The sequence below is a fragment of the Dermacentor andersoni genome, chromosome 6 (genome assembly GCF_023375885.2).
Source record: "Dermacentor andersoni chromosome 6, qqDerAnde1_hic_scaffold, whole genome shotgun sequence".
Taxonomy (NCBI): Eukaryota; Metazoa; Arthropoda; class Arachnida; order Ixodida; family Ixodidae; genus Dermacentor; species Dermacentor andersoni.
Genome location: NC_092819.1, coordinates 125,097,254 through 125,111,655, shown reverse-complemented (window position 1 = coordinate 125,111,655; position 14,402 = coordinate 125,097,254). Strand labels below are relative to the sequence as shown.

The 14,402-nt window shown below is 46.9% G+C and overlaps 1 protein-coding gene across 1 annotated transcript; it reads right to left on the bottom strand.

The window, feature by feature from the left end:
* Positions 1-9,980: 9,980 nt before the first annotated feature.
* LOC140218795 (uncharacterized) lies at positions 9,981-12,466 on the bottom strand. Its single transcript, XM_072288545.1, has one exon. It carries the CDS (start codon positions 11,075-11,077, stop codon positions 10,226-10,228), a length of 852 nt encoding a protein of 283 aa, XP_072144646.1. The 5' UTR covers positions 11,078-12,466; the 3' UTR covers positions 9,981-10,225.
* Positions 12,467-14,402: the final 1,936 nt, after the last annotated feature.

The following is a 14,402-nucleotide window of genomic DNA, read 5'->3' as shown; positions in this document are numbered from 1 at the left end:
GTTCTGGCTTCATGTACGAAGCCTTTCTCTGTATATCATCGCCTTCATGTACGAAGCCTTTCTCTGTATACTCCTATTTTTCTTAATGTAGAAGGCAATAAGACTGCGACATGCATCATCAATGTTCCATTTATAATGCAGTATTTTGTTGAAAATGATCACTTAGCAAAGCTTCAAAGTGAGAAGGGCAAGCTTAAGAAAATGTACAAACCACGGCTGAAGCACAATGCTTGCAGCACCCGAAGACACTAGCAGCACAGTTCCCCCTAGTAGTGAATATTGTAGGAAACTCTACGATTTCAGTGTCAGCTAGCACATGGCAACTAATGAGGAGTGCTGACATGTTGTCAAAGCCATAGAAACTGAACCACACGTTTCTGGCATGTAAACAGTACTAGCGAATCCCGAGTGAAAGAGGAATGCAAAGGATATTTTGCTAACGAAGTTTTTCTAAATGCCAGCCCACCGCCATCGGCAGTATCGTTGTGTGACAAATGGAGAAAGAAAAGAATTGGAAGAAAGCATTGGTGCAACATGATTGAAGCCAAATGTCGTGGACGAATGCGCGGTAGGTTTCAGTGCTCACACGGCAGCCACGGCAGGACTGCCGTCAAGTGCGTGTTGATTATAAAAAAAATATTGGGAACCAAACATTGTTGACCAATATGTCAAGTTTTAGGGGTGACGTGTTGGGCTGCTACTGCGAGGGAAAAAGCAAAGGGGATGACTTCTCGGAGAGTTCGTTTGCCAAGGCTGGCTGCGTGATGCGATACTCACCACTGGGGATTGGCCAACATTCAGATTGTATTATGAAGGTAGGTTATTGCTGAAGTAAGCAGAAATTTGCGGGAAGAAATGAATGCACAATGATGTACAAATAACTGATCAAGAAAGTTGCTCTGAAGCAACTCCATTTCTCTTCCAGTACTTAAACCATTTTGGGTTAATTATTGTTGGACCCTACATAATTTACATCATAAAAGTTTGTCAGTTTCTGTGACCTTTTCTCCTTTGTCCTACACTTCTGTTGAGTGATTATTGCATGTCGGCCTCAGTCAAGAACTGTACGGTGCAAAAACCAGGTTAGTTTCATTGTTTTCAACTACTACTATCTGACTATTACGGAAGTGAATGTTGTGTCGTAATTATTCCGTACAGACCTGCTGCGTGCTAAGACATGGTTTTAAAATCGGATTTGGCCTGAATTCAAAAATTTCTTTTTCACTGTGCTATGTGTGCTTGTTAAAGTTATGTTTAATTGTGCAAAAGCGAAGGGCTATGCTGAGCCAACCACAAGGTGTTGAAATATCAATGGCAAAAGCAGCACAACCTGCATTTTCTTAAAAGCTGATTCAGAAAGCCAGTTAAGAAGTTGGGCACATCAATCGGAGGCACAAGTGGATTTTCCCATCCAATTAAAATTGCGTGCAGTGACATGCTTAAGTTGTACAATTCACAGAAGTGTTTCTGTCTGCTTATCGATTGTAGGAGGACAAGCCATTGAGGTGCCTATTACTGTTAATGGTTCCTGGTATTGGAAGGAAATTTTACACGGTGAAGCCTTTCCAGTTAGTAGAAATCATAGGCCTTCTCACAAAAATGTGGTGTCTGGGCCGACAATGAGCTCTTGGTGGTAGGCCAGCCACAGTTCAGTGATAATTCTAATTGGTAACTTTTGAAAGCACCACAAATCGAGATATCTTTTTGTGTGCATTGTAAGAACGGTATAGTTTTTACAGCCTTGATTTAGACAAAGCAGTTCTTTTTAAAACATTGTTTACGGGAAAGGTTTGTTCAAGAGAGCATTGTGAATGCACCTTTACTGCCTTTTAAGCTTACAATGCCATCCAAGCCTCAGCTTGTCCTTTGGGCTGTTTACATTATTTGAAAATTCAAGTGTACTACATTTAGTCGTGCTCTTAAAAAATGCTAATTGGTCCCTGCACCCATTTTATAAGCATTTTAATTACCATTTTAGCTAAGACTTATTTTTAGGTGCATTGTCAATTAAGGATTCTATGTTCCCTGTAAAGAAGTTGCATTTACTATTCATGGCCACTATGGTGAATCACTTTTGTAATTGTGAAATAAACTGCATTTTTTTACTGCTCCTTTAAGCAGCTATGAGCCATTATAGAAGTTTGTGTCTGTGTAGAGACGGGAAGCAGCCTTTTATTTATTTGCAGTATTTGGTGATGGAAATGGCATATATATGGCTTCTGCATATGAATCCATGCATTTTCATATCTACTGGCACATAATATGCATATACAGTGCAGTCTACTCGTGCTGTGGGACAAGCAAAATAGAATTGTACCTTTGTTGCAATATTTCAGACAGACATCCTTATTATGTTCACTGCTACAGCTGGCATGCATAGTGCAGTGATCCAAAGCTGTCGCTAAACAATGATCTTTCAGACTCTGAAAATTTTGAACAATTTACAGGCATGGTCTTGAAGGTTAAGAATGGCTGAACAAAATGAGTGGATTGCAATGTACCGTGCACAATGGGTGCCTGCTTGGGCTGAACTGCAACACCTGTTGTGTCTTAACTTCTTTAAAATGAAAGGGCATGATGAAAAGTTGCTTTTTCTGCCGCATGCATAACAGTAGATGCCAAACTTTGTATGGAAACCTCCAATGATATTTCATTACCAACTTTGGTACCCATTAAAGTTGGTGAGTGTTGGCACCATGTGATCACGAAATGCATATGTTAACAAGCTTAGGCAAAAACTTGTCTGGCATCTTAAATGGGGGGTACAGGAGAACCATATATAAAGCACAAATGCATTTCTTTGTGAACATTGGGGTAACCCAACTGTTTCATTGTCGGTGCTATGTTATTGACAAAAAAAACTATTTTGCTAACTGTCTTTATTCTTTAAATGATTACCAATGTGGTGTTTTTGCAATAGTACAGTGGTGTGAAATCAAGGACTTAAAGGGACACTAAAGGTTAATAAGTCAACGTGGACTGTTGGAATATCCCAGAAACCACGAAACGCGATTTTAAGAGAAAAGGCGTTCTGAAGCGTGAACGTACCCCTAGCACAGTTCAAATCGCCCGCCCTCCGATCGAGGAGTGGTGACGTCATGGTTTCATAGTGACGTTGCGCCGTCGGTGAGCAAAACGGCGCCCGCAGAGGGCGCTACGGCTTTTCTGCACAAAACGCAAACGCGCGGCCAGAAACAGCCAAGACAGCAGCGCGAAAGTGGAACTATGATGGCTAGCGGAAGGGAAGCGCGCGACGATAAGCTGGTTCTTTATTTTATGACTCGAACTTCGACGCTCGTTGCAATGGACGGCCCTGCGACAACGACATATTGGCTCGCGATGCTGTGCTTGACTTGAGCGATTTAAGCACTGAATGTGACCTGCGCTGATGAGGGCTCGCGCTGCCGGCGTCGTTGAAGCGCAAAGGCAACGAGGACTCCAGCGATGCGACCTCGGACATGCCTGGACATGCCGTCGCGAGTAAGTTTCGCGAGCCAGCAGAACCAGCGCAGCACGACGCGATAACGAAACAACTGAAACTCCAGAGCGCGCGCGGCGCAGAGTCGAGCGAAAACGAAACCGTTCGACCACCAATGTCAAACCACGGCTATGTCAAAGCATTCCTGTCGGGCAGAACAGCCACCATCGGGCTAGGAGAGCTAAGATCAGACAAGTTCAGCACTCCAAACAAAGGCACACTGCGAGGGTCAGTTATCTCGTCCATCCTTTTCAACGTGGCAATGATAGGACTGGCCAAACAATTAGAGGAAATTGGGAGTATACGTCATGCGATGTACGCCGACGATATCGCCATCTGGGCGCAAAGAGCTCCGTTAGGATACCAAGAACTCAAGTTGCAAGAGGCCGCAGCATGCGTAGAAACATATGTCAGGGCAAGAGGACTCGCATGCTCAACGGAGAAATCTGAGCTCCTGAGAGTACGCCGGAGACGCAAGGCCAGCGACGAGGCCGAGCCCCTGAAAATCTACCTGGAGGGACACCAGATCCCGGAAGTGACGCAATGCAGAATACTGGGGATGTGGGTGCAAACAAACCAGCGTTGCACATACGCCCTGGCACTAACCAAGACTGCAGTCAACCAAGTGGCCAGAATGATAAACCGGGTGTCGAAAAGAAGATATGGCATGAAGGAGGCAGACACACTCAAACTGATAAAAAGCCTAGTAGTCAGCAGAGTGGTGTACAGCCTACCGTACTACAACTGTGTCAAAAGCGAAATCCAGCAAATCGATACCATCCTAAGGAAAGCACTCAAGACGGCGCTTCAAATACCCCAAACAGCGTCGACCGAGAAGCTGCTAGCCCTAGGGCTGCACAACAGCTTTGAGGAACTGCAAGAAGCCCAAAGGATCGCACAATTCCAAAGACTACAGCAAACTGAAACCGATAGAAGACTTCTAGTCAGGTACGGCGGCGAATCAACCCTACGAGAAGTACAAGATAACATGACGATCCCGGACGAGTACCGCAGTACCATCAGGGCAGCACCAATACCCAGAAATATGGACCCGAACCTGCACAAGGCACGCAGGGAGGCGAGGGCAGAGTACGTGCAAAGGACACTGGCCACCCGGAACGAAACGGTGTATGTTGACGCCGCAACATACGCCGGCAAAGGAGAAGGCAATAAGCATAAAGTGGCGACGGTGATTGGCCCGGAGCTCAGGGAAATCACCAGCGCGTCAATATGAAACTGCACGGTAGTTGAAGCCGAGGAAGCGGCCGTAGCTCTAGCGGCAGTGGAGGGCTATCGACTAGGCAAATCCCTAACGATTCTAACAGACTCGCAAACAGCATGCCGGAATTACATGAATGGCAGGATCAGCCGCAAAGCGCTGAACATTCTACGCTCTAACGGCCGACCCACAGACAAGCAAAGCAAACACGCGATAGTTTGGATACCGGGACACATGAGTGTCGAGGGACACCTGGAGGCAGATAGGATAGCTCGAGGGTACGCAACAAACCGGGCGTCCAAGAACACTGCCGCCATAGAGGACCCAGAACCGGTAGGCCAAACATACGCTGACACGCTAAACTACTTCAGGGGCGCCAGAATGAGATACCCGGCACCAGAGAAACAACTCAACAGAGAAGAAGCCGTAATCTGGCGGCAACTACAAACGGGCACATACCCGAACTTATACATTCTAAACAAAATTTACCCTACCCAATATGAGAACACATGCCCCTGGTGCGGGGACAAGCCCACGCTATATCATATCACGTGGGCCTGCCAAAAAGCAAAAGAAATAACCATAATAGAAAACCCGAGTGCGGAACAGTGGGAGATGATGCTTTCCAGCGACATCCTGAATGTCCAGCAAGGGCTAGTAAGGCGTGCTCGCACGGCAGCTACCCTCAGTGGGGCCCTGGACTAGGGGCACCAACCCTGCAAATCAAGATGGAAGAAGCAATCTGAAGAACTGATAACTCCATATGTAAATAGAGCGAATAAACGTTTTTCACCACCACCACCACCACTACTCACGGCGTCAGCAGCCCGCGCTGCGTGTTTGGCGTCCTGTCAAACGGTAGCGATGGCGCGAAACAGAGTGCCGATATTAATTTTAACCGGGTTTCGGGAATTACAAGATCTTCATGGCTTTTTTCGTGAAAAGAATTTAGAGAAAGGAAGTCGTCTATTTGAAGTGGGGCACGTCTACGACGTGAGGGAAGTGTTGAACTCGCACTGATCGGAAGTGACTGCTAGGTTTATTCCGCAAACGAAAAATAATGCACCAGCGAGATGCGTGAAGCTCAGCGTAAGTTACTTCGTTATCTACGGTGTGGACGCATGAAATTATAGGCGACATTGATTCTTGAAGATCGGCGACAGCAGACAAATCCTAGCGGGGAGCTGCGATTGCCGTGCTGGCATCGCAGGGAAGTGCAAGGACGCCGCGGTAGTTTCCCTGTATATACAGGACGCCAAATACGAATCCAGAACATCTCATCCAAGAACGTGGGGCGTACGAACGACTCGTAAGACCTACCAGAGGTATTCTAACGTTGCTCTCCCCAAACACAAAAAAAGGGGATGAACTTACCAGTTGTGTTAGACTACGCTGGGAAAATATTTTCGCCCAAGTTACTGGAAGTGCGATACTCTTATGTTGCGATTTTTGAGTGCGTGCAAAGGAGGTTCCAATTAACCACGTTGTCAAAAATTTTGGTGACGTCAACTGCCCCTTCGTTGATATGCTGGGCGCAGAAGGGTGTATGCCAGCTCAGCCGGCTGCCAACCCTCCTCAAATCTCTCAGCAAGGCCTAGCGCTGTTGGAATGGGAGAGGATTGGGAAAGAGTTCCACAGCTTTACTGCGGTAGAGTGTGGGAACAAACTACTTTGTTTGCTGCATATCCTGTTACGCACTGCAGACAGTGGCGCAGCAAAGGGGGTGGGCCGTGGGCCCCGGGTGCAAGGGGCCAGTGGGGGGGGGGGGTGCCATATACGTCTGGAGACACAAGGAAATTGCTGATATCCTCGCCTTCCTCCAATAAACCCGTGGGAGGGGAGGGGGGAGACAGAAGACCTATGGGCCCCGGGTGCCAGACGACCTAGCTACGCCACTGACTGCAGGTGTCCCGTTGCTGCCATCATTGCTGTAAAAGCAAAGAATTCAGCGTTATAACGCACTTGGCATAACGCCGGAACATAAAACAGCTTATGCCGTTGGACGAGCGCTATCCAGTGTTGCAATGACGCCGTTCTGCTTCATACGGTCGGCTTGGAAACCTGTAAAACTGTATTCCTCGTGAGTTGGTGTACGTGCTGTTGCAGCCCACTACTCAACAGTTCGGGTTGCACTTCGGCATTGCTCAGAAAAGGCAGCAGCTACGCGCGAAGTAGTGCACATACAGGCTTTCCGAACGCAAGCGGGCCGGTCGTATCCTGCCGGTTCCGCGCTCGCCGCCGCGAGGGGTGCCCTAGTAGGCGCGGGAACTACGTTCGCAACCTGCCTATACTGCTAAGGGGTAACGTCAAAATGTTTTTTCTTGGAATCGAATAGAAGTTGGCAAGTAGCATTTTCTTCCGTCTTATAATCTAATGAACTTATGATTTTAATACGAGTAGTTGAGTCATCATCATCATCAGCCTGGTTACGCCCACTGCAGGGCAAAGGCCTCTCTCATACTTCTCCAACAACCCCGGTCATGTACTAATTGTGGCCATGTCGCCCCTGCAAACTTCTTAATCTCATCCGCCCCCTGCTACGCTTCCTTTCCCTTGGAATCCAGTCCGTAACCCTTAATGACCATCGGTTATCTTCGCTCCTCATTACATGTCCTGCCCATGCCCATTTCTTTTTCTTGATTTCAACTAAGATGTCATTAACTCGCGTTTGTTCCCTCACCCAATCTGCTCCCTCACCCAATCCCTTAACGTTACACCCATCATTCTTCTTTCCATAGCTCGTTGCGTCGTCCTCAATTTGAGTAGAACCCTTTTCGTAAGCCTCCAGGTTTCTGCCCCGTAGGTAAGTACTGGTGAGACACAGCTATTATACACTTTTCTCTTGTGGGATAATAGACCAGTTGCATAAATGCCAGCAACACTGTAGAAAGCTCTGGAGTGTTCAAGCAACACTGTGCAGCGCCGCCATTGTGCATGAAAACACTACAAAAAAAACCGCAGTGCACATGCGGATGCGATAGGGGTAGGCAAGTTGGTTTTTGTTCTGTGGCCTTATCTTAACGTGAACAATCGTCTGCGCTGCATTTTGTGTTCCCCGTTTGTGCAATCGCCCTCAACGATGTCGCACCATTCAGGGAAGGTAATTTTCCCCATCACTGGATGGAAGAACGACCTTGCCGTGTTACCTCCGCTGTCAGATCGGAGCGTACACGAATTTTATGCAGGACGATCGGGAACGAAACGAAGCTACGAACGAAGCTACAACTTTCACGTGGAATCGTACGTCAACGTATGTGCGCTGAAGACCAATGTCACCCAAAACAGGTAAATATTTGTGCAACTGTATCACATGCAAACGGGCGATAGTCGCAACCGTTGACCCTCAGTGATAAAAGTGCTTTGCTGTTGTGTGAATGTTAAGAAATCCTCATGACTTTATTTATGCTTAGGTTTAAGAAAACAAATTATAGATCAGTTGGTACAATAGTTTATTCTCTTGTCTGAAGTCATGGATGGAGGAGCTTAGCACTCTTTATTTTTTTCCAGCGCCGGGCTCATCTTCTTGAAGGCACCATGCTACCGAAGCAAAAAGAAGAACGCGCCCCCGTATTCCGTGATGATAGCATTGGACACGACACGCATCATCGATGGAAGCTGCGACTGCCCGGCAGGAAAACTCGCCTGCAACCACATGATCGCTGTTTTGAGGACTGCCATGCTCCTACAGTCAAAGGGTTTCTCTGAGGCGCCGGACCAGCTCTCGTGCACGGATTTGCCTCAGCAATGGAGGATTCCCCGCAGAAGCGCGATCAGAGGATGCCCGCTTCAATCCGTGGACTGGCGCAAAGTGAAAGAAGGCGGGACTAGCGCGCCAAAGTTTGCCTTGCCGAAGGAGCGCCGTGTACGCCGTAGAAATCGGCAGGAGCAAGAAGAGGCGAAGCAAAAGTTTGCTCAAGAACTGCTTTCGTTTGACCCAGATAATGACTTCGCGAAAGCGCTCCTGCTGACCGATGAAGGCGACACCGTGCAGTCCCGGTTTGGGCTGGTGTCCTCATTGGCGCCACAGAGCTACCAGCAGTCCCTGGTGCCACACGGTTTCACCGTGCTTCTTTCTGGGTTACAACCAGCAAACGAAGAAGATTCTTGTGAAAGCATCCCGACTGTCACTTTCTTCGAAAGCGGCACAGCCTGGAATCCTCCAGCACACCTTGAGACAAACAGTGTTATGCAGGTCAGAGGCTGGTCAATGTTTCTTGCAAGGAATTATGAATCTCTCGATTGTTGTGTGTTGGTGCCAAATCCTTGTGCGAATTACGTTTAGCCATGGTTTCGATGCTATAGGCAGAGTCATCACATTCAATATTTTAATTGCCTTGGACCCGCGTTTGGCAGCAAATAGATGCGCACTTTCATATAGTTTCCTGTCACTAGGTCGTATTGGACAGATGTAATATTTTGTATTTTTAGCAACCCCACAAATATTAAGACGTACATCTCTTTATCCGTTAGACCAATGTGTGCACTGAGCGTGATAAACATGCAATGTTTTTAATTTTCATATCTGTCTGACATTTATTTCCTGCATCAGGAGATATGTGTGACACCATTGGCAGCTGAAGCGCTTGAAAAGGACAGCCGCCAGCAGGCAAAAAGTGCAACATGGCAGCAGGAACGCCGGCTTCGTGTCACATCCTCCAAGTTTGGTGCGGTCCTGAATAGGAAGGAGTTGACTGTTAAGGGCCTGCAGAACCTCACAGCTGCGAGAGACCTTTCTAGAGTTGCTGCAGTCAAGTTAGTATTTTCTTTTTATCCTTGTAAACGCATGAACAAATTATATATGCCACAGAGTGGCATTAGTGTATCCAAAAATTGTGCCATACATTGTAGCTCAACTAACATTGCACCAAGTTTATTTCTGTTACATTTTTCCAGTTACGGCATCAAGATGGAGTCGCTAGCTGCTCAACGCTACGAGGATGCTCTACGCCATCTGGGCCACGCTCCTACAGTTAGCACCTGTGGATTGCTGGTTAACCCAGCTTTTCCTTGGTTGGGTGCGTCGCCCGACAGGATTGTGTACGACCCCACAGAACAATCCTATGGTGTAGTGGAGATCAAGTGTCCCTACTCTTTACGTTACCACAAGGCGTCTGCCCTTCTAAACACTGATTTCTGTAGCATAATCAGGGATGGTGTACCAGAGCTTAAGAGGGACCACCAGTATTACCATCAACTGCTTGGGCAGATGGGTGTATCACAGTTGCGCTGGGGTGACTTTGTGGTCTATGGAGGATATTTTATTTTGATCGAAAGAATAAGATTTAATGAGAGTGAATGGAAAAGTGCCAGAGAGGTGCTCGACAACTTTTACTTTGACACACTGCTGCCATACCTGTCGAGCACTGTAATCTGATGTGATGCAGAAAACAATGCAAAAATGGCATGTCGAAAAGACAAGTAGGGCTGCAAACATTTTATTGCACACAAGAGGAGGGCAGCACCACGAGGCAGTGAGGATTGACATATGACTAGCAAATAAGTGTCTTTAAGGAGCACTGTGGATTAGATCAGGTTGTGTCTTCTTTTAGAAGTGATGGCTGGAAGTTTGTAAGGAAGGCACACACAGCCCACATCTGATTCGCTAAGGGTACAAGGGAGATTGGAATCGACCGGTCAAAAATGTGATATCCCTTGATTTTCTTGATCTTCCTCTCCACATGTATCCTGATTGCTGCAATTTCCTGAGTCTCCTCCACTTTGGCGGGAGTAAATTGCCCATGCATGAGGAAGGGTGGAATGTTCAGCATAACTTTCTTGCTTTGTAGCAGGTCTTTTATTTTAAATCCCTTGTCAGCCATGACTGAGTCACCTGTGTCAAACTTCAGGTCTAAAAATCCACTCTTCTCCACACACTCTCTGTCAGACGTACACCCAGTAAATAGTTCCGAAACAAAAGTCAGTACTCCATGAGGGGATATGCCTATGAGTGCTTTGAACGTATCGGTAGACTTGTACGAGGAATAGACTTGTGACTTGGTCACGAAAGATGTTGGCACATCACATCTAATCTCAGTGGCATCCAAGATGACACGTGTTGATGGATATTTTTCCTTGAAAGCAGATGGCATGGCAGCATCAATAGCTTGTCGTGATATCCATGTTGTCATTTCTGTTACCTGCAAATAGATATAGTCAAGCACTGCGGAAAAAATTCTTGACACTGTGCTGATGGAGACGTTGAACAAGTGGCCGATGTGTCTGTGAAATAAGCCAACTCGAAGTTTAACAAGCACAAGAAAGAGCTGGTTCTCCATACCAATCTTGTGTCGCCGACCACTATACTCAACATTTCGTAGCCCGCTCCTCGTACGCTTGCGTGCAATGTTTTCACCATTTTCCCCAAAATCAAGGAGATGCATGAGAGCACAGAAGTGCTTGTAGCTGGGCAGTCCAGTGTAAAACGCAATGTCATCATTGTTGTCCTTGAATCTTTGAATTCCAAATGGAGGAAATTCTTCCAGCTTCTCAATATTTTTCTGTGCAGTTACAAGCTCTGTGCGAAGCAGCTTTAATTAATTATTTTGAGCCTTTATTTGCAGCTTCAGGCGCTGATTTTCTGCTTCGGTTGCTTTGCTTACAGCGAGTTTATCTTCTAGGACAGCAATAGTTTTTCTTAAAGAGCTTACTTGCAGCTTCAGGTGATGATTTTCAGCTTCTGTATCTGCTCCGCTTGCTTTGCTTGCAGCCAGCTCCTGCTCTAGGGCAGAAATATTTTCTCTGCATGCACAAATACTTCCAGAGGCTGGTTCTTCTGGTGACTGTTGCGGTTTGTCAGGAAGCAAACTGGAGCCCGTATCTTCAACATTGAAGACGTCAGTGCCTTCACTGAATGTATTTTTGTTGCATCCATCTGCTGAGTTTTCCTTGTCATCTGCTTGGTTATCGATATGGGTGTCTACCTTTTGTCCTGTAGTGGAAAGCCCTTGAACATTACCGTTACACTTCCTTTTCGATAATGCAACTTTCTGAAGTGGTGCCCGTTGAGCTGGTGGTTTTCTCGATGGCTTTGGCTGCTTGAATAAAAATATGGATGGCACAGCAGACTGGTGTAAGTGTCGGTAACCATTAGCAACATTAGCAACAAAGTCACTCTCAAGAAAGTGGAGAGAGCAGACCCTGGTGGCCTTCGAAACTGTGAAGAGTGGGCCTTCATCTCGCCTGATGGCTGCAATCCACTTTTTGTATATGTCCTGGTCTCTTGGGAATCTGTGGTATGACACCTGTGAATAAAAGTCAATATTCAGAACACTTTCTGTCTTGATTAGGACATATCTCAACAACGCTCTCTTAAAACAAAGAATTGACGATGCTATGCAAGACAAGCTTTCGAACACTCGACAAATCTGCGCAACCGAGGTCTACGCACATGGCTGCACCGTTACAAATTTATCGATTTCAGGTGCTTATATGCGTAGGGCTTTACGACAACGGACCAGAATCTGTCTTTTTTTTTCGATGAAGGCAGATAAAGTAACTTTATAGCGAAATAAAACGGAAAATGACGTTTTGACATGCATACAGGGCTCGACTAAAAGTGCGTGTGCACAGTAATGCAGCCGTCAGGCGAAATGCACGGCTATGTCTGACATCGTCGGTCCACACACACTTAGTTGTCTTGCTTGACCATATCACACGGCACAAGTACTGCCTGCGAACATCGCGAACCGGATGTGTTTCGCTACCAACATAAACGGCGAAGACGGTGTTTCGACATAAGCATTCGCAGAGCTGTGCCAAACCACAAATGGCCTCCGCCCTTAAAGAATGGCATGCGCGCACAGCACGATCTCGAAACGTTCCTTTTACAGTGTGACCAGCTGCAGTGAGGACGTGCGAAAGCTCTTGGGGAACGAAATTTAAGGCACCTTCCATCACTTATAAGGAAGCGCTTTTTTCCAGCCGAGCTTGTGCTGTCAGACGAAGACGAAGCTGTGCAGCTGATGATGATATATACAAATGAGGAAGATCTACAGCGTGCGCTGATATGTAGAGATGATGAAGCTGATAGTCAGGCATATGTAGCACTCACAATATATATGTATATATATATATATATATATATATATATATATATATAGAGAGAGAGAGAGAGAAGCATCATCAGCCTATTAAGGATGAAATGCCTTTAGCTCCCGTTGTATGCGACCTTGAGGCAAAAGCCAGAACCGTTATCCGGGCAAGTTGCGAGAACAAAACGAGGACATTCGGGCGATCAGCATAGAGACAGCGATCGGTCCAAATTTAAGAGAACGCGGTCTTTGGCCCCGAACCCTTTGTACAGGACCGTGTTACACACGCTAGTTAGTGCACTAACAAGTTGCAAAAAATATTGCTCTCAATTTCTTCCTAATGTTTGCTGACGCTATCAGTCAAGCTGAAACGTCTAGTTCGCCGAATTCTAACAGCGACGTTGAAAAAACAGATACAGGGCACCATACACTTCATGGTCACCTTTTAGCGCTGAGCTCCTGTGCTCTTTGAATGCCAGCAGACCGTGAGTGCCGCAGCGGGGCTTTTGCGTCGCCTCGAGAGATGGCGCCACGCTGCGTGGCGCCTCTCTTAGGCGCTTTTGTTCTACCTGCGCAGTGCGCTAGGCCTTCCTTGCGTCTTTCGCGGCCTGTCGTGCCACCTTCAGCCTGTTTTCATCTAGCTGGGCAGCGTCCGCGAGCGGCGCCACTGCTCCTGATGAGTAGCGCCATCTCTGGCAGAAAAATCAAAACTGGGAATATCCACTGCGCATTTCTGCTGCGCCGCGCTACAGCTGATCGCATTTTGTGCACGTGCGGGGCTCTCTCCTCGCGTTGCACGTGCGGCGCGTCACAATGTATCGCCTTCAATGCGGCTTCAAAAAGATCGGCCAGCTGGACAGCTATTTCAGGAAAGCCAACTTGTTAAAAGGAGAAAAGCTCGTCAGTCCCGTGTACTCTGTGGAGCAGACAATCAACGGCAACGATGCACAGCTCAATGCGAAATGCATTTCCCAAGTCAGCGACAACATCGTGTACGACGTGTGTACCTCGAGGTGAGTGTCATTCTGTCATATGTTAAATATACTTATTGTATATGCACACTGCGAAATGGAGCCGCGCACTGTCGATGTTCTTCGTTGTCGAATATGAAGCATATGATTTAGTTCTTTTGATATGGCATCCTTACAGTGATTGTCGCGTACTGTCGGGGACGAACGTTTGCGGCGTGAGAAAACAAAAAAATTGTACGGCCATGGCATCCCACTGAAAAGCCTGGGAAGATACAACACTTATGCTTCGCCCATTGGAGCATCACCCACTCACTTGGCGGCGAGGCAGTTGAAATTTAAGTACTGCGAAGCCAGTTCAACACCTCGTTTATTTTGGCGATCGCGTCATGCCCGCACTCGAGTTTTGTGAAAGTATCGGCTTTACAGGCGCATAAAACCTACTGCGCGAACGCGGTTCAGTGTGAGTGGTGCAGAATTAAAGGCGCGATGTGGTATCGTGCGCGTGATGCGCTCGCGTAATTAGCGCGCTAGTGAACACACACTCGAAACACTGTGCTGAGTGTTTATATTAGTAAACGTAAGCATATCATGTTGCCCTTATTTTCGCTTTATACGGCAGCCTGGAGTATTGTGGCAGAAGTGCAAACTTGGAGTTAGCTTTGGAAATGCGCGCCATGCCATGTTACTAAATATTTGTAGAGACA